The 25390-nt window shown below is 44.0% G+C and overlaps 9 protein-coding genes across 9 annotated transcripts; 4 read left to right on the top strand and 5 right to left on the bottom strand.

Moving 5' to 3' along the window:
- Positions 1–38: 38 nt before the first annotated feature.
- L199_007183 (uncharacterized protein) lies at positions 39–1736 on the top strand (the record flags this gene model as incomplete). The annotated part of the gene is made up of 8 exons (XM_064892879.1): positions 39–197; positions 266–327; positions 383–447; positions 521–642; positions 920–1118; positions 1192–1341; positions 1403–1476; positions 1533–1736. The coding sequence occupies 8 exons, from the start codon at positions 39–41 to the stop codon at positions 1734–1736; spliced, it is 1035 nt and encodes a 344-aa protein (XP_064748951.1).
- Positions 1737–2969: 1233 nt separating this feature from the next.
- L199_007182 (eukaryotic translation initiation factor 3 subunit B) lies at positions 2970–5678 on the top strand (the record flags this gene model as incomplete). The annotated part of the gene is made up of 8 exons (XM_064892878.1): positions 2970–3064; positions 3133–3318; positions 3379–3565; positions 3625–3768; positions 3823–4500; positions 4560–4713; positions 4770–5191; positions 5274–5678. 8 exons carry the CDS (start codon positions 2970–2972, stop codon positions 5676–5678), a joined length of 2271 nt encoding a protein of 756 aa, XP_064748950.1.
- Positions 5679–5862: 184 nt separating this feature from the next.
- L199_007181 (uncharacterized protein) lies at positions 5863–10177 on the bottom strand (the record flags this gene model as incomplete). The annotated part of the gene is made up of 17 exons (XM_064892877.1): positions 5863–6183; positions 6266–6412; positions 6487–6606; positions 6676–6909; positions 6975–7060; positions 7131–7263; positions 7321–7414; positions 7482–7888; positions 7956–8116; positions 8174–8392; positions 8452–8480; positions 8537–8791; positions 8889–9033; positions 9265–9490; positions 9676–9806; positions 9986–10024; positions 10111–10177. 17 exons carry the CDS (start codon positions 10175–10177, stop codon positions 5863–5865), a joined length of 2814 nt encoding a protein of 937 aa, XP_064748949.1.
- An 802-nt stretch (positions 10178–10979) lies between these two features.
- On the bottom strand, positions 10980–13050 carry L199_007180 (uncharacterized protein; the record flags this gene model as incomplete). The annotated part of the gene is made up of 7 exons (XM_064892876.1): positions 10980–11091; positions 11217–11425; positions 11522–11629; positions 11696–12145; positions 12262–12749; positions 12863–12956; positions 13015–13050. The coding sequence occupies 7 exons, from the start codon at positions 13048–13050 to the stop codon at positions 10980–10982; spliced, it is 1497 nt and encodes a 498-aa protein (XP_064748948.1).
- A 674-nt stretch (positions 13051–13724) lies between these two features.
- L199_007179 (gamma-glutamyltransferase) lies at positions 13725–17304 on the top strand (the record flags this gene model as incomplete). The annotated part of the gene is made up of 12 exons (XM_064892875.1): positions 13725–14219; positions 14318–14738; positions 14883–14986; positions 15057–15064; positions 15151–15361; positions 15519–15604; positions 15771–16002; positions 16224–16340; positions 16444–16510; positions 16581–16659; positions 16737–17050; positions 17225–17304. The coding sequence occupies 12 exons, from the start codon at positions 13725–13727 to the stop codon at positions 17302–17304; spliced, it is 2214 nt and encodes a 737-aa protein (XP_064748947.1).
- Positions 17305–18025: 721 nt separating this feature from the next.
- L199_007178 (uncharacterized protein) lies at positions 18026–19716 on the bottom strand (the record flags this gene model as incomplete). The annotated part of the gene is made up of 7 exons (XM_064892874.1): positions 18026–18219; positions 18298–18401; positions 18502–18746; positions 18856–19021; positions 19090–19275; positions 19378–19566; positions 19712–19716. The coding sequence occupies 7 exons, from the start codon at positions 19714–19716 to the stop codon at positions 18026–18028; spliced, it is 1089 nt and encodes a 362-aa protein (XP_064748946.1).
- Positions 19717–20281: 565 nt separating this feature from the next.
- Positions 20282–21479, top strand: L199_007177 (uncharacterized protein; the record flags this gene model as incomplete). Its single annotated transcript, XM_064892873.1, has 5 exons — positions 20282–20671; positions 20814–20977; positions 21063–21131; positions 21208–21295; positions 21417–21479. 5 exons carry the CDS (start codon positions 20282–20284, stop codon positions 21477–21479), a joined length of 774 nt encoding a protein of 257 aa, XP_064748945.1.
- Positions 21480–22534: 1055 nt separating this feature from the next.
- L199_007176 (uncharacterized protein) lies at positions 22535–23752 on the bottom strand (the record flags this gene model as incomplete). The annotated part of the gene is made up of 6 exons (XM_064892872.1): positions 22535–22611; positions 22673–22767; positions 22904–23010; positions 23111–23281; positions 23402–23651; positions 23721–23752. The coding sequence occupies 6 exons, from the start codon at positions 23750–23752 to the stop codon at positions 22535–22537; spliced, it is 732 nt and encodes a 243-aa protein (XP_064748944.1).
- Positions 23753–24314: 562 nt separating this feature from the next.
- Positions 24315–24737, bottom strand: L199_007175 (uncharacterized protein; the record flags this gene model as incomplete). Its single annotated transcript, XM_064892871.1, has 1 exon — positions 24315–24737. The coding sequence occupies one exon, from the start codon at positions 24735–24737 to the stop codon at positions 24315–24317; it is 423 nt and encodes a 140-aa protein (XP_064748943.1).
- Between the last annotated feature and the right edge of the window lie 653 nt (positions 24738–25390).

Raw genomic sequence — 25390 nt, 5'->3', positions numbered from 1 at the left:
CGTACTCGATCTACTTTCCGTCTGAACATCTCGTCAAGATGCTTGTCCGTGCCGCGCTTCGAACCTCCCGGCTCTCCTCCCTCGCTACTGCCCAAAGGCGATTAGCATCCTCTTTGGTCTTCCTAGAGCACAAGAATGGGAAATTGAATGATTCCAGCTTGAATGCTGTGACTGCTGCTCAATCGCTTGGATCAGATGTGAGTGACATGTCATAATCGCATAGATCGAGGAAATCTCTTGCTGACACGAGTCTCATATTTTTTAGACCGCCGGTATAGTAGTAGGATCTAAGAGCGATGTCGATGGTGTCCTCGAGGAGGTCAAGAAGTGAGTCTTATAATTAGACTCTAGTTGATGGTGCATCGCTGATAAAATAGTCCAGGATTGACGGTCTCACCAAGATCTACACTGCTGCTTCCGACTCCTACGCCCATTCTTTAGCTGAGAGTAAGCTGAAAATCATCTTTAGCTACAAGTTTAAGCTATTCACTGACATCGATACTACCTTCCCTCATTGTAGATGTTGCGCCCCTTCTTGCTTCAGTATTACCAGCCAAGAACATCTCTCATATTTTTGCCGCCCACACTGCTGTGGGAAAAAATGTTTTCCCTAGATTGGCTGGTTTGCTCGACTCCTCTATGGTGAGTGCTTCCTGCCAATCGATCTCTGCAAAATTAGGTGAAAGGACACGAAGTGCCTACGTACCAGTGGCAGAGGACAAAATTAGCAAGTGAATCGTCAGTGGAGTCAATGCAAGGAGAGTTGAGTGGAAGAAAACAGGAAAAACAATCAGTTGCTGGACAGTGCAGTTATTGAGACGATCGGCCGAAGAGGCGACATGCGGCAAAACATCCTTGATCAGCCGTATATCTTGGTCGATTAGGGCTAAACATGCTGAATTTTGAACATATGATACAGATTGCCGATATCGTAGCTCTCGAATCTTCAGGAGACGTCTTCACCCGACCCATATATGCTGGTAATGCCATACTCAAAATCAAGTCTTCGCCCAAGGATAAATTCAAGATCGTCACAGTCAGAACTACTGCGTTCGACAAAGCCAAGACTGGAGGTGGTAGTGCTGCCGTAGAGGAAGTTGAAGCTGCTTCAGGGGATGGTGCGTTTTCGTTTTCACTTCACAGGTGGCCATAAGATAGCAACGATAGCTGATAAAGTGGTACGATGTTTAGCGTCAACCAAATACGTGTCCGAAGAATTGACCATCTCCTCTCGACCTGATCTCTCTTCTGCATCTCGAGTCGTATCAGGTGGTAGAGCTTTGAAGTCACAGGAAAATTTCAATAAGATCCTTGATCCTCTTGCTGATGCTCTTGGTGCCGGTGCGTGCTTTCTTGCATTGAAATCAGCATGCTTCAAGCTTACGAGTGTTTTCAAATTCAGCCGTTGGTGCTTCGAGAGCCGCTGTAGATGCTGGTTACGCAGACAACTCCTTACAAGTTGGACAAACAGGAAAAGTAAGTTCGGTTTTTGTTCTGTGGCAAGCGACAACCATTCTGACGTTGAGTTACAGGTCGTTGCTCCTGAACTTTACGTTGCTGCTGGTATCTCAGGTGCTATCCAGCACTTGGCAGGTATGAAGGAATCGAAGATGATTGTAGCTATCAACAAAGATCCAGATGCTCCAATCTTCCAAGTTGCCGATGTGGGACTTGTAGCTGACTTGTTCGAAGCTGTACCAGAGTTGACTAAGAAGGTCGAGGGTGCTAAGGCATAATTCTGGTTCTGGTGATATGTTCATGCATTTATCTCGGGTTCTTTGCATGATCATTTCTAAGGTCGCTATTTTGCAGAATGCGAATCGATTGATCAATATCAATGGCTTATCGCAAAGGTGGACTATCTGACGCAGACATGGTGGCTGTTCTGATGAAGCCCGACGGAATGTGGTTCCTTCAGAATACTCTGATATTCTACAGTACTGTATCATTAAGCATTCATGCGACGTTTCTGCACACCTTTGACTCCTACCAAGACTGAATCGACACCATATCAACTTGTCCCATGAGCATACGATATATTAATTGGAGTGAGTCGAATTGGCATGGTCTCTAGCCACTCTAATATCTAATATTCCTCATCATAAGCTCAACCCCAAAATTCCTGTGGACGATACACACTGTTCGTCTTCTAAGAGACTGTTCTCAAAGGATACCGTCCTGCTACGCCGGGGCTGATCAGAAGCGTTGGCGATATCAGTTTCGTTTCTTCTTTTCCTGACCTCCTATCTGACCACGTAAATATCATTGACCAGTTGTCATGCTTTGTAATGCTTTTAGTGTTCGATTCTATGCACGCCGTGGCAGTCAGAGTTACATCGAGGAACACGCCTGAAATGTGATCCCTCGATTTCAGGTGTGTTCCGCTTCGAACTCTCTTGGTCGTGCAGTCTCCTCTCCAGAATTGAGACAAACATGTACAAGAACGAGATTCAGATAGCAGATCGAGTTAGACAGCCAATTATGGTTTGCTTCTGTTCTCCGGTCAACCAGCGAAGCTGTTTCCAACCCGCATTCTATCGTAATTTTGTCACTCTTAGCAGCACCATGGAGAATCCTAACAGCAATAGACTGCCTATTGGAGGGGAAATGGGCACGAAGCGGGAGTAAAAGAAAGGACGATCTGCACAAGATTCGGGTACAGCAGCTATTCTTTCAGTCAGCGTCTAGTGTATACGCAGCACACACATATATAACCTACCAAAGCATGGTAGAGCTTGATGTAGAGCGACTTTGACGATCAACCTTTGACAGTATAGACACTGGAGGGTAAGGGGGGATGTGCCACACGATGCCACTTGAGGCGGGAATATTACATAACTCCGATGAGGCGAGCTTTTCTTTTTTGTTCGCGAAATCAAAGATGAGCATGAGAATGAAGGTGATGCGTGAAGATCAAAATTCGATATCCATATGGTACATCCCGAAACTATCATCATATCATAGCCAAAATGTCAGAGATAGAGAAGATAGACGGATTCACCGAAGAAGAACAGCTCGACTTTGAAGCTGAGCTCCAAGAGGGTTACGCCGAGATCGAAGACAAGTAAGTATATCCTTCACCACTGGTGGTCACGTTACGAATGCCTGGACTGATGTTATAATTGTTCATAGATATGCTGTCGATACTCAACAAGGTTTCGAAAATGTGCTCGTTATGGATAACATCCCTATCGTGGATGATAGCAAGAAACAAAAGCTGGTTGATAGATTGAGACAACTATTCGCCAAAGCTGGTGCACCTATTGAAGAAGAGAACATTAGCATGCCATGGGATGATAAAGCTGCTACCAACAAGGGGTGAGTTCATCACAATCACAATGTCTACATTGCGACGATACTGATGATTTTGACCACCAGATTCATCTTCCTCACCTACCCTGATGCTCAACAAGCTGAGAACGCTCTCCGGGCTCTTGACGGCGCTTCGTTCGGTAAAAGCACCCTCTATGTCAACCGATTTGGAGATATCGAGAGGTACGCCAACCTCCCTGTAGGAGAGGGTGAACTTCCTACTGGATGGAGAGAGAAACCTTACGTGGAGAAGGTGAGCTATGTCTTTATCCTGAATTTCATAGGCGTAGCTGACTTCATGCCTATCTGCAGGACCACCTTCGAAGCTGGTTAGGAGATAGTGCTGGTCGAGATCAATACCTCACTTTCAGAGATCAAGATGTCAGCATCTGGTGGAATGGTAGAAACGGTAACGCCGAGCCAGTCAAGGTTGACGGCAAACCGCTCAAGAACAACGTAAGTACCATTCTTGTCGCGTATCATATAATTTAGCTAATCTCATTCCCGTAGAAATGGGGAGAACTTTACCTCCAATGGTCCCCTCTTGGTACCTACCTCTCCTCCCTTCACCGAGTCGGTGTTGCTCTCTGGTCTGGACCCAAGCTTGATGGACCTATCGGAGTCAACGTCCTTAGATTCACCCACCCTGGTGTCCGACTTATCCAGTTCTCTCCATGTGAAAATTATCTCGTCACTTGGTCTGAAGAACCTTTGGACAACTTTGAGAACCACCCCAATGCAGCTTTGAGAGAGACTTTCGGTCCTGAAGACGAAGGAAACCAATTCGTCATTTGGGATATCAAATCTCAACGAGTTCTTCGAACTTTCCCTGCCGATAAACCTATCCAAGGTGAAGATGGTCCTCAACAAGTTGCTTGGCCATCGTTCAAATGGTCTCCCGATGATGCCTACATCGCCAAGTGTAACGTCGGAACCGGTATCGCCGTTTACGAACTTCCTGGTATGGGCTTGTTAGATAAGAAATCCATCAAGATTGAGGGTGTTCAAAACTTCGAATGGTGCCCTATGAGCGAGAAAGATTTTGCCGCTAGAAAGGCCGGTAAAGGCAAAGAATGCAGCTTCGTCTATTGGACTCCTGAAGCTCAGAACCAACCTGCAAGAGTCAGCATCATGTCTATTCCCAGCAGAAACATCCTCAGAGCCAAGAACCTTTTCAACGTGACCGACGTGAGTATACTTTCACGATTCTACAGTGGAATGGTTGCATGGCTAATCTTCTCGTCTAGTGTAAATTTTACTGGCAAAACCAAGGTGATTACCTCTGTGTCAAGGTCGACCGACATGCCCGAAAAGCCAAATCGAAGAAAGCCACTTTCTGCAATTTGGAACTGTTCAGAGTTCGAGAGAAGGACTACCCCGTTGAAGTAATTGAGTTCAAAGGTTAGCTTTCTGATCTCATGTCCACTGTTTTTACTAACGATTTTCTGCCACTCCAGACTACGTACCTCAATTCGCCTGGGAACCTCAAGGAAGTCGATTTGCCATCGTCTCATCCAACGATCCCAACTATGGACAGGGTATACCCGGAGTAGTGGTAAAATACAATATCGATTTCTATCAACTTGATCAAAAGAAGGGCGATTTCATCCCTATCAAGCACCTTGATTCTAAGATTGCCAACACACTCGTATGGTCCCCTCGAGGTAGACATATCGTCTTGGCTACAATCGGCTCTTCTCAGAAATTCGATGTTGAGTTTTGGGACTTGGACTTTGTCGTTGATGAGCGACGGGAGACTTCTGAACCTGGTGCAAACGTTACGATGCTTGCTTCTGGTGAACATTACGGTATAACCGATATTGCCTGGGATCCAAGTGGAAGGTATCTCACTACTCATGCGTCAGCTTGGAGATCTAGTGTGAGTAATCTGGAATTATCTTGTTTCCTTGACTGTGTAGATGGGTAATGAGTAATTTTCTAACGTTGCTTTGTGTTGTTAGCCCGAACCTGGATTCTGTATCTGGGATTTCAAAGGACAACAATTAGTTCATCAACCAATGGATAAATTCAAGCAATTCCTCTGGAGACCTCGACCACCTACTTTACTCTCCAAAGACCAAATTAAGAAAGTCCGAAAGGAGCTCAAGGAGTACTCTAGGACGTTCGACGAGGAGGATGCCGCCGAGGAGAACAGAGGATCAGCCGAGAAGTTGGCTCAAAGACAAAGAGATATCTCAGAATGGAATGCCTGGAGAGCTAGGAACAACAAGAAGTTGGATGAGAGAAGAGCTCAATTGGGTAAAGAGAAGAAAGTGGTTGTCAACCAAGATCATAAAGATGATGAAAAAGTGGAAGAGATTGTAGAAGAATTGATTGATGAGACCGAGGAAGTTGTTGTCGGTTAATTATAGTAGCGGAGTAGTATTTGCCATGCATCAGTCTTTGGAGTTGATACAGGTATTCATACAGAACAGTGCGGTATGGTACAGGCTGGATGCAATGCATTATTGTTACAAAAACATGTATAAAGATCTATATCAAAGGAGATTAAATGAGATTAAAGGAGACTAAATGAGATTAAATGAGATCCTACAGATACCTGAATGAACATAAATGACAAACTTTCTTTCTATCTTCTACTCGTACTCTCTTCCCATTCCCGTTAGGAACAACCTGTTCTTCACCATCAATATCCATCCTTTCATCTTTGACGGAAGCAGTAGGCGAACCAACCACGTCGTGCCATAAAGGTGAAACGTCGATTTGACAATCTGCGCAGATGATATCTTGATTCTGTTGAATCTCGACAAGTGGTAGAAAATGTTCCAATCTCCTGGCTTTACGGAGTAGAGGGAATGAATCGTGCGGTGGGATAGCTTTATACGATGAAATGTATGTTTGAAGGGCGGTCTAGTAGAAGCACGGTAGATTAAAATAAGCAAAAGGGCGAACAATGTTTACACCTGAAGCCGAGGATCAAACGATTACCCACCTCATTCTGCTCAGGATCTATTTCCCATAAATCATATATAACCCTTTCGCTCAGATCATGAGATTTGCACCATACGCCTGGTCCCATAACACCTTCGGAATCTTTGAATTTTGTTACGATCACTGTACCATGCCGACCAGGTTTTGCCTATAACATACCACACCAATGCGATCAAGTCAGAACCAACGTCGCGCTTGTAAGCTTGGATGAGGTGTACTCACCAAACTAAATTCAAAACCCATTTTCAAACCCGATAACCAAGCGCAGGCAGGGTGGAAGAGCGTCTCGCAATCCGTACATCCAATGACAGCTCCGTCAATTTGATTACACAAAGTACACGGCTAATCCAATTGAGTCATATCAGCATCAGCCCGACCGTCATATGTTCAGGAAAAGGAAATCCAACGTACATTCTCCCATTTATCCCTAGCTACCTCCATAACACCTTCCACAGTCTTGATCCTCGATGGATCAGCGAACCCCACTTCGGGAACATACGTCGAACAGAGTATATGTGCCCATCTTCTACCTTCTGTAGGTTTCAACGCAGACAACAAATCGAAATCAGCCTGTTGACCAGGTTTCTTCTTGATTTTGGATGTCATCGGCGTCAAGTCGTTTGGACAAAGCACACAGTGGGGTTCCTAAGGGGTCACCAAGTCTGTGTCAGACTAACCCGATTACTGTTTGAGGATCTTGATTGACTTACCAAATGATTCTCTTCTGATTTAGAATTGATGCACAAATCGCATTCCCAATTCGGACCCATGTCCTGAGAAGGTATACCATAACATCCTGAACATACACACCAAGTCAGCTCGCGTCGACATCCTCAGTTGAGCTGAGTATGTGATCGCATACTTACCAGCATGTACCGAGTAAGTACAGTTCTTACACCTCGCCATCATCGCCTTAGGTTCCATTTTCTTACAATTCGCACATGGTGGTAATTTCGGGGGCGGTGGTGGGACGGGGGTAGCTGTACCACTGGCATCTCCCTACGATCGAAATCATAAATTAAAGTTTCCATAGCAGATACTGGAATGATAACTCACCTTGCTCTTCTTCAATGTAGCTTCCTTCTGCTTCTCTTTCTTACTATCTTCAGATTTGACAAAAGATATGACACCATACTTTCGATAATTCGATCTGCCATTCGCATCATCAGCATGACTGCCTTCTCGTCACAAAGATTTGTACGAGACATCCCACTCACCCGCAATCCTCACACATTGCATCCCCCTGGACAGTCCTAGGACATCTCCACCAAACCTGACTTATCCGCGTTGAGCACGCCGCGCATTTCACATCTTTATCCTTCTTCTTCGTGAAATCATTCCCGTACAGAGAAACCTCATCATCTGAATGATCCGTATTTGCCGCTCTGATCTTGCCAAGAGAAGGCGCACCAAGAGTTTTATTCTGCCTTGCATGGGATGTAGATACCTTATGATGTAATCTCAGTTCTTCGTTCTCCTTGAATAACTGTTTGTTCTTCCATATGTACGAGAATCTCAGTACCTCGGCGGGAGTACGGTTGAGAATTTTGGCTGTTTCGTGTGTCTCCAGACCTCCGTTACGCTCAAGTTCGGCTTCGAATATGATCGTTTCTTTATCGGAGAACTAGTAGAAGAAGCACAACTCATGAGCTCAGTTGAAGATCCGATCGTCGAGGAAGTTGAAGACCCACATGCACAGGCTTGAAATCAGCTAATTTCGTACGACGCATAAACTGCGTTGCCTTTTCTCTCCCCATCGTAGTATACGAGTCGATGGCTAGGTTCAGCCTTTCGACGTCGTAGGATGGGACAGGCAATTTGAACGACCGGACTTCGTCCATATACGAATTTACTATCACACCAAATCAGCAAGATCTCTAGTCCTAGGGAATGAGATGTATGAACTCACAATCATCACTCGGTCTGGATCTAAGTGTCAAAGAAGACTCGTATTTCCTTTCACCCGGATCAAACCCTCGTTCTATCAAGCCATGCCTCGAGGGACCAGCTTCTACTTCCACTACTCCCGGTACATGAGGTTTCTCCTGCTCTTCCCATGATGGCACGTTGGCTTGGTATTTAGACCCTACCCTTGTAGCGGCTCGAGGGAAAATAGCGTCATCGGGGTCTGTACATGTACACCAATATCAGCAAAATACATCTTTCTGGTAATATCGCTGCACTCACCCAAAACATCTTCAGGAGTAGTGAATACTCTGTTAAACAATATCAGCTACATGTCTATACGGATGAAGCGGTGACTTGAGCTCACCCAAAATATCTCCACGGCCACCCTCTAAATGTCACATCAGGTCTAGCATCCGTCGCTATGATCTTCTCTTTCGTCTTCTGCTTATTCTTTCCAGTGGTGGTTGACGATCCATTCATCGTGAATCTGTATTTCTCAGATTCTACATCTTTATGACGTTGGATTGAACATGAGAGGCAAAACCAAGAATATCCTTTTGCTGGTTTGCCCGCTAGAGGTGGATTGAGACATTTCATGTGATAATGTTTCTTGCATGCCCTGGAGAAGTACAGACCTGTGAGTCAGTATACCATCATATTGCACACAAAAACTTTGGGCTAAGTCTGAAATCAGGAAAGGATTACGCAATACTCACTCGCATCTTACTGATTCCTGATATGAAGCCCATTGTTCGCACACACAACAACTTCGGAAAGCCTCTGTCAAGTCAGACACCATCTCTCGTTCAGTTACGAGGTACTCGTATCGTGAAAGAAGTGTTTCTTTAACATTTAGCGGGACTGAGTTTGGAGAGACAAAAAGTGTCAGCAACTCTCGCTCAGATGTGATTTAGCCTGTCATATCTTTCCCTATCCTCAACCCCAGCTTGACCAAGCAACAGAAAATATGCGGTGATCGATCTACCAGTGATGGTAGATCTGATATACTTGTCTCCCAATGTATTGTCTCTTTCTACGTTTCAATCTCGCTTTTATCGAGAATTCAGGAGAAAAAGCACCCTTTATACTCACTGTTAGTAACAGCCTCTGTCCTTATCACCTCAAAATCCCTCTTTATGTACGGATCATAAAACTTGACGAAGTAAAAATGATCCGGTAATTTCTTCCATTTCAACAAATCTTCAATCCGATCTTTATGTCTCACGTAACATCTTCCTCTGACGTTAGAGAGAGGTTGAATGTCCGTGTGAATGGCAGCGAAGAGGAGTCGGAAGTCATTGATTGGACGGAGAGATACCTGTGAAGTAGCAGTAACACTGATTAGCATGACGATCCCGGGTGTATGATGATATACAGGTCTTATGGAAAAAATCCCTCGTATGTGGGCCAGATCATTCTAAATTATGCTATGGTATGCTCCATTGCATCGATATGGTATGTTATGGAGGGCCAAAATGTAAGAATGAAGGAAGTAATACCCACATCAGGTGGTCGATAATACAGACTCAACCTGACCATCAATTCCGAACCTGAACCTACGGCCCTCGAACCCTTCTTGGGCGAAGTGTTGGGAGGTAAAAACTCGATTATCCTCGCTATGTTATATGGTGTTCCTACATTTTATGTATCACATCAGTATTCGTACATGACCCAAAGAATTGGCTTTGTGATTGAGATTGCAATATGATCGACGACGATTGATGGATGAATGGTTCTATCCTTCCGGCTTTCCTCGTTTCGGTGTAAAGGAAAAGAAATAAGGAGATAGGTATGATGTATGATGTATACTGACCATCTCTCTCGGACCACGGTAACGATACATATACATGATCTATACACATTCACAACCAAACTGAATCAGTATATGTAGCACACTACCAAGGAATGATCAGATGTTAGGTCATGACCTTGACTTACCATTCTGAGCTACCACTTCACCATTCGCAAGTTTCGCCTGAGTCGTTTGATATCCCTGTAACACCATGCTTCTTCTTCCTGCTTGGATTGGATCGGGTCTTGCTTATCGAAGACAACCTATCCGGATTGATGTGATGGATAGCCTAGGGTATTGATGGTCGTATATATATCTAAGAGATCATCTAAATGTGATCCATGTAGTATCGTCAAATCCGATAATTCCAGTGAGATTTGACGGCTCTGCCTATCTGGGATATCAGATGGGTCCAGCCGGTTCTCTTGCAGCTAAAAGCACCGCTTGATACTTGAGGAACTTGAAAACAGCTTCAAAATCGATTTATGTGGTATGTTATCAAGATACAACAAGAAGAAGAGAAGAGGGAACAATGAAATCAATCAATGAATCCAAACTGAACTCGTTCGTAACGTGTTAAGTTGATGGGAGATTTTCGATTACACTTCTGACATATTTTCCGAATTTATCTCTCTTCCTTTTCCTTCAACCCTAACGATCTGCACAAGGGACATATGCATGAAGTCCTCATTCTTATATCTACTTGTACCTGCAGCCTTGATGAACCACATTTGAGAAATAGATCATGGCAAGCATGACATATCGACGAGAATGGATCCCTAGAAGGTCAGACATACCTGTAACATGTACTACTGCGAAATATTCCGCGCCTGGCTACACTACCTTGCAGTAGAGCGACCCAGAACCGAAACCCAAATGCATAAGATAATTCACTTCAAAGCCTGTACATACGTTCTCCCTTTTCCTTGATCTTTTGAAATAATCCACAAAGCACAACTAAGCATTCCCATTCTCAAGATGACAATCGCCGATAACCAATTCTACTTTCGATTGCCTATTGCTTGATTCTCGATCCGATAGCAACCAGTTTGGTAATCATATACTCTTCGGTACCCTGGTGACCACCTTCTTTACCGTAACCTGATTCCTTGATACCTCCAAATGGACTAAAATCGAGCACATATAAGTCAGTTTCCCATCCTGCTTCTTGTCATTGTACATAATGACCTGAAAGTATTATTTTCTCTTGATTATTGCCGATATTGCCGAGATGGGAATAGAGCACACTCACATAACAGCCTGACTGATCATACCGGTATTAGCTCCAACCATACCGGTTTCCAAAGCTTCGGAAACTCTGAATACCCTATCGACATCTTCAGAGAAGAAGTATCCTGCTAGACCAACTTCAGAGTTGTTCGCTCGAGCGATGACCTCTTCTTCAGTCTTGAATCGGAACAGGGCAGCGACGGGACCGAAAGTCTCTTCAGTTGCGATGAGCTAAAAATATAAAGGACTCAGCTTAGCGTATTGTATCCCTCAAGAGATGAAAAAGGAAAAGAGAGCTTATTGTATGATCTGTGTCGAAGTACTCACACAGCTGTCTGGTACATCCGCCAAAACTGTAGGTATATATTCCGTTCCTTTACCCCTCTTTCCACCAACTAAGATCTTGGCTCCTTTCGAGACGGCATCTTGGACGTGCTATAAACGCAATAAAAGGATTAGCGTTGATCCATTATAAGAAGGGATGATAACGAGTTTACACACCTCATCAACTTTATCAGCCTGTCTCTTATGGATCAACGGACCATGCGTGACACCTTCATCGAACCCTGGTCCAACTTTGAATTGACCAACTTTCTCCGCGAGGGCTTGAGCGAACTTATCGTATATACCATCCTGGACGTAAATCCTATTGGCGCAGACGCAAGTTTGTCCCGATCCTCTAAATTTGGATGCGATCGTTCCAGCCACGGCGGTAGGCAAATCGGCATCATCAAATACGATCAATGGTGCGTTCCCACCGAGCTCCAATGACATCTTTTTTAATGTTCCTGAACATTGTTCTGCCAATAGTTTACCGACTCTGGTTGATCCGGTGAAAGATACCTTGTGGACTAAAGGGTTGGTACATATTTCTTTACCTACGTCTTGGAGGTGTTTGTCAGTGGTTATGACGTTGATTACACCGTCTGGAACACCGGCTCGCCTAGCGAGCTAAAGGAAATAACAAGAAATGAGCATTATGAAAATGTCAAATACAACTTTATGATCGATCGGATTTCACAACGAGAATATGCTCGGAATATGATACCGGATTCTTAATAACTCACCTCAACAATAGCCAACGTAGTGAATGGAGTTTCGCTGGGCACTTTGACCACACTTGTACAACCAACAGCCAAAGCGGGACCTAATTTCCTAGCAATCATGGCAGCTGGGAAATTCCACGGTACGAGTAAAGCGACAACACCGATAGGCTGTTTGATGGTTATGTTTCTAGTTCCGGGTACAGAACAAGGGATGGTTTCACCGTTGGTTCGAAGAGCTTCAGCAGCGAACCAAGAGAAGAATGATCCGGCATAGTTGGCCTCTGCCAATGCGTCGTTCCATGATTTACCGTTTTCCCAAACGATCAATCGAGTGATATCGTTTATATTGGCCATGTAAAGTCGGTGCAATTCTGCCAAGTAGGCTTGTCGCTGAGCAGGGGAGGTGGTCTTGTAAGTGGAGAATGCCTTGTGGGCTGCGTCGATGGCGTTTTTGGTGTCGGAGACGGTTTGGTCAGGACATGTTCCGATCACTTTGCCTGAGGCTGGGTCTATATGGTTAGAAAGGTTGTCAGTGGTGGGTCATAGTTTGTATAGACCAAAGGGAAGTAGGAAGATATGGTAAAGACATGAGATGACATGTCATATGAGATTGTTGACTCACCATTAACCTCAAAGGTCTCTCCTGATTCGGTACCAACCCATTTTCCATCGATGAGTCCTTTTTGAATGAGCAAAGAAGGGTCATCGAGACCAAGCTAACATCTTGTGTGTGAGCTAGGCCACCGCTGAGTATATATGCTGAACTTCACTCACTGGGTTCTCGGCAGTGACTTTAGGCCAATTAGACATGTTCCTGATACTCGTGTTCTGACTAAGCCTGACAGAGGGTGTGATCGTGGGTCTACTTGAGTGTGAAAAAGTTCGTTGAGAAGTAAGAGCGATGGCAGAAAGGGTAGGTCTGACGAGGGTCTGTCTGGTTATATGTGATCTTGATAATCTAGTGAATGGTGCTGATGAGATCTTTGAACGCATTATATCCTTTCACTTGAATCGAAGGGAGGATGGGGTTGGGATGGGATGGGGTGATACTGTGCTATGTAATTTCCTTTATTGCAGTGAGGTATCGTGTCTAAACGCCCTTCGCTTCCTGTGATCTTCCTGTTCATCTATGAGTATGGTTCACTAATTTAAGCGACGGGTGCTATCTTCCACTTCGCTCTAAACGAGGTCTGAGCAGATGGGGCTCCATCGAGTGAGTGACAGTGACAGTCGCACTGTGTGTTCGGAGAGGACCGATCAGCGAGTGCACATGCCAAAGGACGTGGCATTTTCCAGCTCTGTTACATCGTATACATCATATAGGAGATGACCGTCGGACTACAGAACTGTATAGGCGAATGAATAAGCTGACCGACTGTATCAACAAAAGAGATGGATTTTAGATAGTATACGGCCCAGCGACAATCTGTGTATATACCAGCTGGGGAGTATTCTGGGCTCAAATAGCTCTCGGCGATATGAGCATGACTTCATCTTCCTCAGCGCCTTTTAGGCGATCCGAAGAAATCGGAGAGACCAATCCTCTGCTCAACAATCAAGGATTACCGTCTTCAGAAGAAGAAGGAGAAGAGGAGAATGATAGACCAGGGATAAGTAGGAAGACCTCACCAGTATGGCAATTCTGGAATCATCCACCGTTCAAGAGACATGTTCGTTTTGCTAGCGAACCCGATTATAGATCTGCGACGACAGCGACAACGGAATACGATGAACGCGAACACGATGAAGAAGAGGGGCTTTTGCCCGTGTCGATGAATGGTTCTGGTAATGTACCCTTGAAACCCCATCATCACCACCACCATCATCCATTATATCAGAAATACGGACAATGGGCCATGTACTTCGTCCTGCTGTTAGTAGGAGCTATAATAGGAGCGGTGTTTTCTAGGGAATTGATGAAGACGAATACAGGGTTAGACGATGGACCGATGGTTCCGCCTGTATGGTCATTACCACCTGTGAGTGTCACACCTGACGGAAAATCTCACCTCGCATTAGATAATCATCTTTGAATTGTGAATGGGGACAACGCTAATTTGTCTTGATCCCTAACTAGCCAACCGGTCTACCTCGTAACGATCCCTACCTCGTGACAGCCTCTAACGGAGCCGTCGCCTCAGAAGATAAAACATGTTCAGAACTTGGTCTATCGATACTACGAGATAAGAACGGATCAGCAGTCGATTCAGCTATCACCACTACACTATGTATCGGCTTACTCAATGCATTCTCAAGTGGGATAGGTGGAGGAGGATTTATGGTGATTCGCATACCCCATGAATACAGCCATACATTTTCGGAGGTCGATGAGATGATCAAAGAGGGTGAAGAAAGGGTGATAGCGATCGATTTCAGGGAAACTAGTCCGGCTAAGAGTGAGAAAGGGATGTATGGAGCTGAGAAGGCTGGGAGGGTAGCTGCTCAGGTTGGAGGGTTAGCTGTGGGCGTGCCGGGGGAATTGAGGGGATTGGAAATGGGTAAGTGACGTTTTGATCTCCAGTGTCTCCCAATGAAGCTCGTTATGGCATTGGTAATCAGAAACTTCTCATCATACCACCGGTTTTTTTTTTTCTGGATATGTGAGGCTGAAAGGACGTGTGGCTGATCTTGTACAACCGCAGCTCATAAGATGTACGGGAAATTACCTTGGAAAGATGTAGTCTTGCCGGTAGCAGAAGTAGCCAAGGGATGGAAAGTCAGTAGAGAATTGGCAAGGAGGTTAAGAGTGAGTAGTTGACTAATTCCTGCGTATCGTACAGAGAATTCAACTGATGTGGATGATGAGTCATCCGTAGCTTTTCGGGTATGTCGAAAGTTTACAATCTCACCCTGCTCTGAATTTTATTCAGCGGTATATGTTTCTGTCGCTGATATATTACTGCAAAATAGCGAATTCATGTTACACTCACCTACCTGGTCTGCAGTCTACGCACCTCGAGGTCAACTCCTTGTAGAGGGCGATTTCGTCCAGAGGATCAATTACGGTAAAACCCTTGAAGTAATCGCTCAAAATGGTGTAGATGCTTTCTATGAGGGTGATATCGCCGAAAGTAGTGTGAAGACTATTGGTAAAGCTGGAGGGATCATGACTCTGGATGATGTGAGTTGTATACACTGTCTGTTGCTCCTCAAAGAGGGAAGAGAACGTCACGAACGAATCTCAAGACATCACATTCCACCCGATCGCTCAGAACGATCGCTGTCAGAATCAGAGATCTGTGTCACCGCTGACACGATACTTCATGCTTGTCTTTTAGCTCAAGAACTACAAAGCTAGAGCCTATCCTGCTATACACTCTTCATTCATGGGTAAAGAGATATACACTACGGATGTTCCTTCATCGTGAGTCCTCGTCTATCTTCATCATCCCATTCTCGATCCTAAATATCGAGATGGTACAACTCAAAAAGCATCTCTATTTGTCTTTAATGAATATTCGATCAACGACCTCCATAAAACACATATATCCCCATCATGTGATAGCACTGACATGCCTCTCTCTCGTCAGCGGCGGTATCCTCCTAGCCTTTTTGAAGCTTCTCGAACCATACAATATCCCCCTCACGGGCGGACTGACCAACCCTCTCAACGTCCATCGATTAATCGAAGGTATGAAGTTCGCTTTTGGAGCACGAAGCGAAATCACAGATCCGGCACCTCAATTCGGGGGTAATCTGACGAGGTTCAGGGAGTTCTACGAAGGTGATTGGGCGGACGAGAAAAGGGGGATGATATCCGATGTGAGTGGTGATGTTTCTATTGAATGAGGAGTAAGGAGAAGAGGATTCTTGGGTATCCTGCTGCGGTGGATAGATCGCTTTCATGAGCATCACATGATTCAAGATCGTCCAAGCCATAAAATAGATGAAATGAAAATCCCCCTAGATTTGCTCGTGTTCATTGCTTTATCGAAGATATATTCTGATCAAGGAAATTAAACTAATGAGCTTTTCGTATACAGAATCAAACTCATGAAATCGACTATTACGGCCTCCAACATGATACACCTATAGATCACGGCACGACCCATCTGAGCGTATTGGACAAATGGGGTGGGGCGGCTAGTGTAACTTCTACTGTGAGTGAGATCATCGACATGTATCAAAGAGAAGACTCTTGCTTTTTGTGACAAGACATGTCATCCGTTTACTGAGATATAAACTGACTCTGTCCAATTCTAGGTGAACCTCATTTGGGGAAGTCACGTCATGGATCCTAAAACAGGTATAATATTCAATGATGAGCAGGGTGAGTCATGTCCTCTTTCAGCTGAAAAGTGTACGTTGATCCAGCTGATCATATGCATATACTCGAATAGACGACTTTGCCGTACCCGGTGCAGCAGATGCGTTTGGTCTCTGGCCCAGTCCATGGAACTATCCTCAACCTGGCAAAAGGTGAAATACAACAATCTGCCACAACCACAAAATCAAGTAATTCGCTGACTCATCCTTCATCTTAATTTGCTTTTCAGACCCCTCTCTTCAACATCCGCCTCGATCCTCTTGACTCCCTCCACGTTCTCCAAGCCATCCTCGATATACGCTATAATAGGAGGATCAGGTGGATCCCGAATTTTCCCCTCGGTAGCTCAGGTTCTCCTCAATCTATTCTCAGGTATGGATATATCGAGATCGATCGAGGCGTACAGGGTACATAATCAGATTGTTCCTCCCTTGACTACTGTCGAAGTTGGACCTGAAGGATCACCTAAGGGGTTGATAGATGATTTGAAGAATAGGGGTCAGGAGATTGGTGAATTTGATGTCAATATTGGTATCTCAGAAGGTGAGTCGACTTTCTCCAACTTTTACTTTACATTCTTCATGTCCTTCGAATGGTATTTGGAATCATGCGATTCGATGGAAATGGAAGAGAGCAAGATGGAAGAAAAGAAAGATGGATCATTATCGAAAGGAAATGTCTAGATAAGCTGATACTGATTTCTATGTATGTGATTAGTCCAAGCGATAGTAGTAGAGAATGGTACAATTTACGCATCGAGTGACTCGAGGAAGAATGGAGTAGCAGCTGGGTATTAGGTTTGCTCTTGGGGGTTGTGTACCGGTTTCTCATGTCGAGATCAGAGTCGGAGGGACAATACGAATATTGATAATATCATTTATCAAAATAAATATCATCTATAGATTCATCTAAATACAAGGGGTATCTCATCTTATCTTCAATAGACAGTATTGTATCTTTTCATCTCTCGTTCTTCTTCGTCGGTGTATTCTCGTATATACACATATCATAGGATAGAATAGACCATTTTACACTTTCACATAGACGGTTCCAGTAAGTAGTATCTTCAAATCAAATATCTCACAAATGTATCTGCTGTACCAAATTCAACTTATACACGACGACAGTAGCTCAATCACAGAAATCACATTATATACATTTTATACCTGACTGACTAACTAATTGAGAACGAATTGTATAAAAAGGTATCTACACACTTATACACCTATCCACATATATAAATGATAACAATCCAAAGATAAATAAATCACTTTATACGTGATGTTCTCTCTGCGAAGAGAAATGAATAGATCGAATTTGTGAAAAATACCACGACACCTTTTCTAATTTAGAATTATTAAATATAGATAAATATGGGCTAGGTATGACAAACGATGGTATATGTTATAAGTGAACTAAGATTAATTGTTTTTCTCCTACGATCCTACGGTAACTGCAATTCTCAATTCCCTTCTTACTACTCTGCACCTCAGCACACGTTACCCCTATTCGTACATCCTAATACAGCTTCTCAGCTAAGAGCAAAGCAGCTGTCAAACCAGCCGCCAAAGCTCTACCCTGTAAGTTACCAGAGATTTCAAGCGCGTCGACGAATGCCGTTGGGGCAGCAGAAGTGAGAGGGAGGATGAGGAGCGCAAGTCTGATCAAGGCGAATGCGAGTGGGTCGGAAGTTGGTGTAGGTGGGTGAGAAGCTATATCGGTATCGATATCAAACAGAATTAACAATTAGCTTGTAATCCATCGACTCGTAATGGTTACGTCAGACTCACATTGATATCTTGTGTGAGCACCCGCATGTCTAGCAGTACCTTTTTGAGGGACGAAAGAAACTACGGTGGACAACGCCAAAGGAGGCAAAACGGTCGAGAAGAACCTATCGAGGTAGGATAGGTGGCATCAGTAACCTGTCTTAAACACTTGTAGTTGGGGTGGACGGGTTGATGATTGGGTATGATAGTCGCGTAAACACTCACCACCAAGCGACAGCTGACCACACATCAGCCAAGCCAAATGATCTAATTTCAGGTAATCTGATATTGAGCGTGGCGCTAGGTAACCAGAAGAAGAATACGTTGAACAACGAAGAAAGGGTCCCGCTCTCTCCTACTGTAGTTCGGAAGTAGTACGTGTGGTCGTAGAATTGGATCACGTGAGTGAGGAGGAAGACCAGTTCGACCGAGAGGGAGGTTAAGACGAGGTGTTGGGGAGTAGAGAGGAGCTATAAGTATGATGAGATCAGCACCGAATTTCAGATTGGGAGAGGATGTGAGTATACGTAGACAAGGCGATGAAGGAAAGTAAGAAGTATTTTCATTTATGACACTTACATCTCTAAGATGTCTAACAGCATGATCAACCCTCAACTGACCATCCTTAGTATACTTGATCAACGAGTTTGACACCGTATGCAACTGAGTGCTTAAACCTCTTTGCACCTCTACAGAAGGTACGAGAGCTTGCGAAACTTCGATAGCTTTATCTTGTATTTTCGACCTGATCATTCATGAGACCCGATCAGCTTTGACCTTATCGAGCGTTACAACATCCAGGCTGACACTCACAGAGCGACTGGACTTTCTGGTAGAGGGACATTAGCGGCATCGATGGTAGCTTGTACTTTATCGATAGCTTTGTTTATTGATTTCCTACTTGATTTGGCGGTAGAGACGATTTGGGATTTGACATCGGTAGCTGTAGCTGTGATTGTAGGTGATTCAGAGTCGGAATCAAGTGGGTGAGTCCCGGATCTATAAAGCCAAAACAGAAAAATCATACGTCAACATCCATCAAATACTGCAATCCTAATGTTAGACAGCGCAAGTTGGGTCAAGGGGATGCGAACAACTTACGCTCTCTTCTTGTAGTAGAGCCCCTTGTATCTAGCATCTTTGGACAAAGAAGTTTCGTTTCTATCCAAGTGAGCTTGGATGGTCTTCACCAAATCGGCTACTCGTGCCTCGGGATCAGAGATACCTAAAGATTCGGCAATCTCGACCAAGTCGGATTTACGTTTGGAGCCTAATGCGCCGGTGTAAGTGCTGTTAAAAAGTATGATATATCAGTACGGATGCATGATCACAAAATGGCAGTGAGTAGATATGCATTGAGCTGGGAGAGATTAAGAGGGTATGAACGTATAAGGGATGTGGAGTGATGTAATGTTCTCATTCCAACGGCACTCACGCCATGATGATTTGATGTGAAGTGTGAAGTGGTGTTGATGTTGATGGGTTTGAATAGAATGGGATGGATGGAAGTAAAACAAGGGGAAAGGGGAATGATAGGGTATTTAGGGTATATTAAGTAACTGATGAGATGGATGGATGGGTGGATGGGATGGAATGGGATGATTATTGTGGGGAAGAGTGGATTTAATTGTTCTTTGTTGTTGTTGTTGTTGTTGTTGATGATGATGTTGTCATGTTATTTTCAACCAGCCACCCAAACGATTAAAGTTACGGTTGAGTGATCTTCCTTCTTCTTTCGGCTCTCGCCACCCACCGTGCTAAGACTAGGTTGGATCAACGCGTGACGTCACAAGTTATGTCTTATCCCTTGCGATTTAAAAACCCCTCCCTCTTTGTCAATCCCTTAATGGAGATACAGCCGATCTCCACTCCTTGTTGCCGGGTACACGTCGAAGAGAGCGAGCGATGACATGAACACCTCAAGAGTTGAATTGACAAAGACAAAGGTACATTGCCTTCGACATCGATAGCTTAGACTAAACGACATAGAACACTGTAAACAATAATGGCTCACCCTCACCCCCACCCTCACCCACATCCACCAGCAGGTATGCCCGGTCCAGGTATGGGGCCAGGTGGACCACCAGGAGGTATACCCGTCAATCCAGCATTGTTAACTCTCCTAGATTCCCTACCTCACAAAGACATCCCATTCGCACTTCAGACTATCCAACTGCCCACACCTCCAAACGTACCTCCTCAACAGGGGATAGTGGTTACTTGTCCAGAACATAAACAATCATCTTGCGAAGAATGTAATGTCGATTTCAACGCTTTGAATTATATGCATCAGTTCCTTCGATCCGCTCCTCCAGAGGCTATACCCCCTCCACCGAATGTTCAACCACCACCTCAGAGGGCAGAGATGATCAAGAATTTAAAAGAGCAAGGTAATGTGAGTAAAAGTATCACTTGTCTTACCATACTCCATCCATCCTGCATCACACCATCCACCCATCCGCTAAATCTCTGGACTATGAAATATGACATCGAATCCTGTTGATTGACTGATCATATTATCTAAATAACTTTACCAGACCGCATTCAAATCCCAGCAGTTTCCAGCTGCTATCCAAGCGTACTCGAAATCAGCTGATATGGCCTTATCGAGACCACCATGGGAACTTGCCGCTCTGTCGAGGGATGAAACTGCTATAGCGTTGTGTAACAGATCGGCCGCTTTTGCATTTGTCAATGCGTGGTGAGTCGATGTCTGGCCTGTCTGACCCGAAAGACAATATGTGAGAAAGAATGACAATTGATCCACTCCTTCTTTACTCTCCTAGGGCAAACGCGCTGGCAGATGCGGAAGCTGTGGTGATACTGAAAAGACCATGGACAAAGGGGCATTTCAGGTTAGCCATAGTCATGTCCCATATCGAGCCTCCATATCTGGCATAGCTGACACCAATCCTTTGTCTATGATATTAGGAAAGCTCGTGCTTTGGTAGGATTGGAAAGATTCGAAGATGCAAAACAAGCCTTGATTGATGGATTGCAGTATGAGCCTAACGATAAGGTGAATTTGACTCTGGATCTCAACGACGATACTCTCATCTCTTACTCCCAATCGTTCGATAATCGAACGTTGGTCTAAGAAAAAGAGATTGCAGGAGCTGACCTATCTGGAATACTTGCAGGAACTGAACAACTTCTTAAATGAAATAGAAGAGAAATTACGTCAAGCCGAATCGGAAGATTAGGTAGTAGACACAGATATCATCATCACAAAGATCATCATACATACCCATTCCGCTGTTCTTTCATATACCCACTTCATACAGTAAGTTATGGTATATCCGACCAAAGGCATTACATGTATTGTATATATACTCAGCGTTCATCATTATACAGATCCAGGAGGAAAGGGAGTAGAAGCAGAATTAACATTCTTTATATCAATACTAATCTGTACATTATCAAAAGCCATCTCAAAGCCTCTTATATTTGAATCTCCTACTGATTTTACCGATCTCGACTTCCACATCCCAGAGCAGACCCGTCCCTAATCTCTCGAAATAGTAATTTTCTTCCTCGTATAAGGGACAAAAGGCGAACCGTAATTCAAAGTACTGGCGTAATACTTGTCCAAGAACAAAGCTTCGGTACGTAAAGAGAGGATCATGATGAATATCAATAAAAGGAAAGCGATAGCCCCAAGACGGAATTTGGGTGAGTGGAATGGAGATGTGTTGATACCAGAGAGGGAGGAGAACATTTCGAAAGTATGTTGGACAAGAACGAGAGTGTGGGTGTCTGGGTTATTTGTTTGTTTTCGAATTGGATTTCGAATGTCGTGAGTAAGACTTTTGCCCGCTTCTAAAGTTGTAGATAAGTTAAGCCAAATCAAGTTGCCTAATGCCCTTAGCTTTTCCCGAGATGATCACAATTATTCTAAAGACAATCACCATTCTCTGATGACGACAAGAAGAACATTTGACGATATACTCGTCGATGAGGAGAGTTATGGTTGAAACGATGTTACATCGCTGTCCTTTGTACAGCAAGATCAAGAAAGGAAGGGAATGGTTCGTCATCGGTACTAAATCATTGAACGGATAGAAATATATACCATCCGAAGTTGTAGATGAACCTAAACAAAGACAAACTGCGTAGTATTTTTCTGTACTTATCGTGTCCCCTATGATTTCATGGTCTATACAACATGTAATTTATATACAACCTTTCTATAAGTCCCACATTTTCTATATACTAGATACCCATCGAAATCGAATGATCCTGATCTTGAATCTTGGTATCACGTTATAATAACCAATAGCAAGAGGATCATAAGTATAACAATTAGTATACCTATACACCAACCTGATTTGGTCTCTGAAAAAATCATCGAGATCAGTTCATTTTACTGTATTATAGTAGTTGGACTTGCAATTACCTTCATTACGCCTTATGAAATCTGACATTGTTTTCTGTACTTTACGAAGTTTGGTATCTGTTGAATCTACGCGATTGCCCAGATCGTCCAGCATCCTGTCCAATATACACGAGTTAGTTACCCGACGAACAAATCGGAGATGGTATGGTAATGCAACTGAATAGGAATAACGGTGCGAAGTGTCGTTCCGAGTTGACTGAGAAGGGGGGATAGATAAGAAGATAAACTCACTCGCTCTGTTCTGCTACTTCATTCCCTATCAAACCGGCTTGACTAGCCAATGTATGGAGTGTACCAGATATAACACCGAGGGTATCGTCCTGCCTTTTCACGAGGAGCTAGAATTTTCACCAGAAGAAGATATCAGCTGCGAACATTTCAGACCACCTAATTCAAGATATCTTCCGTATGATGGACTGGGGATTACACCGGACTCACCTGCTGCTGCTCCGCTTCCCATCTTTTGGCTTCCTCCAAATCATCCCCATCATCATCATTATACCCCCTTTCCAGATCTATGTCTGGATTATCCTTGTACCGCCCATTCTTATCGGATTTCGCTTTCGCTTTTCCTTTTCCTTTAGTGGGTGTCACTTTCGATTTCAATCCCTACTCAATACGAAATCCATTAGCTTGACACATAGAGACCTGCAGGACTAGCAAGCACAAGCCAAGCACGACTGACTGAAGAAGGGACAAAGATGTGTTGAGTCCCAAGTTCAGACTCACTCTTATCTCCTTCTTTACCCTCTCAACAAATCTCCTTCTATTCCCTACTTCATCAGGTGATATCCCCCATCTGTCACCCATACCCTCAACGACCCTCACGCTCTCCTCCAAATCCTCCAAATCACCCTCGAGGATCTGAAGGGTGTTTTTCAACTCTTCTTGAGTCTCATGGTATGTTGAGGAAGATGGGTCGGATGAGCTGTGGGTGGATAAAAGGTCTGGTAAGGTAGAGAGGGTCGATTCGATCTCTCTATGGCACAGCAAAGGGGACAATCAGATATTGACAGGATAAAGTGAAGAGAGGAACTCCGAGACTCACCGCTTGACGTCTATATATGGATCTCTGGACATCCTGTGCAGTCTATCTTCTATGGTGATTCGGTCCTCAATGAATCTTGAGATTTTTATTTGTTGTATGTTGGAGATATCAACCACTTGTGCTGCTGTTCAGTTGTTCAGTCAGTGCTAGCATCGAGAAGTGTCAACACAACCTAACACGTGTCCACTCTCCCACGGTAGCGGGCATATTACCCCTCTTATGCCATGATCCTCTTCGTTCGCTGTGTGTCAAACTACATATAGAGTCACATGTTCGATAATCTGCTGGACAGGATATACAAATTGTAATCAAGGAGATACAGAATATCAAAAGCACATAACATAAGATTATAAATCAGTCAACGAAAAGGAAAGGAAGTTATATTGTCCGTTGTTACTATCGACCAAAATCAATCTTACATCTTCTATCTTTCCTCTTCTGTTATAAGATTGATCTGCCCTGATGAGTGAAATGAACTTGGTCGATCTACATGAAGGATATGTCCATAAGCTTGGATTCATCTCTTGAAAGATCACAACGAGAATCAGATATATCACTTACTCGATTCAATAAATCAATGGATCAATCGATTGATCACTCCACAAATCCAGTAGGTACCATCTCATCCAACCCTTTGAATCCCACTCCACCTCTCTTCTCATACCCATTCCCATGGCTTTCCCAATCAACACCCGGCTCCCGTCTGATAGTGAGATAACTAAACGTCAAAGTGATCAACAAGATCGTCAAGAGCGGCATAACCCTTCTTAACGTCAATAGATCTTTAGCTCTTTTCATCCGATATTTAGGTGCGGTCGTCACTTGAGGTTCATCATCTTGCCTTGCTAGGAGAGCAAAGACAGTAGATCGGGCTTTGCAGATCGATAAGCTGATTGATAAAGAGGTACGTGTATAGGATTCTGGTATTTCAGAGATAGGCTCGAATGAAGAGGAAGAGGAAGAGGAAGAGAGGGGAAGTTCGTATATTGGTGAGAGGGGCCAATCGTAATGTGACATTGTATGTGTGTGTGGTGTAAAGGAGTGTATATGAGTAAGTGAACTAGGTGATCAGATGGGACTGCAATGCAGGCACTATAACGGGTATGTACAATACGATGATTAAGTGATAGGAGCTCAGTCAAGTGGAATTGGTGTCAGATGATATATATATATATATACATTTATGGCTTGCGCATGAGCACATCCTGTAGCTATAACACCATATGTTACTTCTCTTAGGCTTTGCACTTTGCTCCTCTGCCTCATCTCTGACCTCACTGGGTTCAGAAAAGACGCTGATGAACTCTATATGTAAGCTTTAGGTCTGTGCGTCCCAACAGACAATAACGATCATACAAACAAACAGATCCTCAAACAGCTCCTTGGACCTTCTTCCACCACCCAGAGCAGTCATCTAGCCTACGATGGGAATATACAGGAAATTCGACAGCAGTATGCTCTCGCTCCTATTGTCTTGAGTTTCATCTGCTTACTCTGAACAATGGGAAATCTTTTTCAGCTTCGTTTCAGCTTTGAGCAGAGATAATTATAGGAACCGGCTTACTCCGATTGCCGATTACCGGAGAGGACAGGTGAGCCATCCGTGCGTGAAACGTGAACAATATGAAGTCGGATCCCGAACATGAAAATCAGAGGCATTGCTTACTTGC

The sequence above is a fragment of the Kwoniella botswanensis genome, chromosome 2 (genome assembly GCF_036426115.1).
Source record: "Kwoniella botswanensis chromosome 2, complete sequence".
NCBI classification, from domain to species: Eukaryota; Fungi; Basidiomycota; class Tremellomycetes; order Tremellales; family Cryptococcaceae; genus Kwoniella; species Kwoniella botswanensis.
The sequence above is the reverse complement of the archived record's forward strand: the minus strand, read 5'-3'. Positions and strand labels throughout refer to the sequence as shown.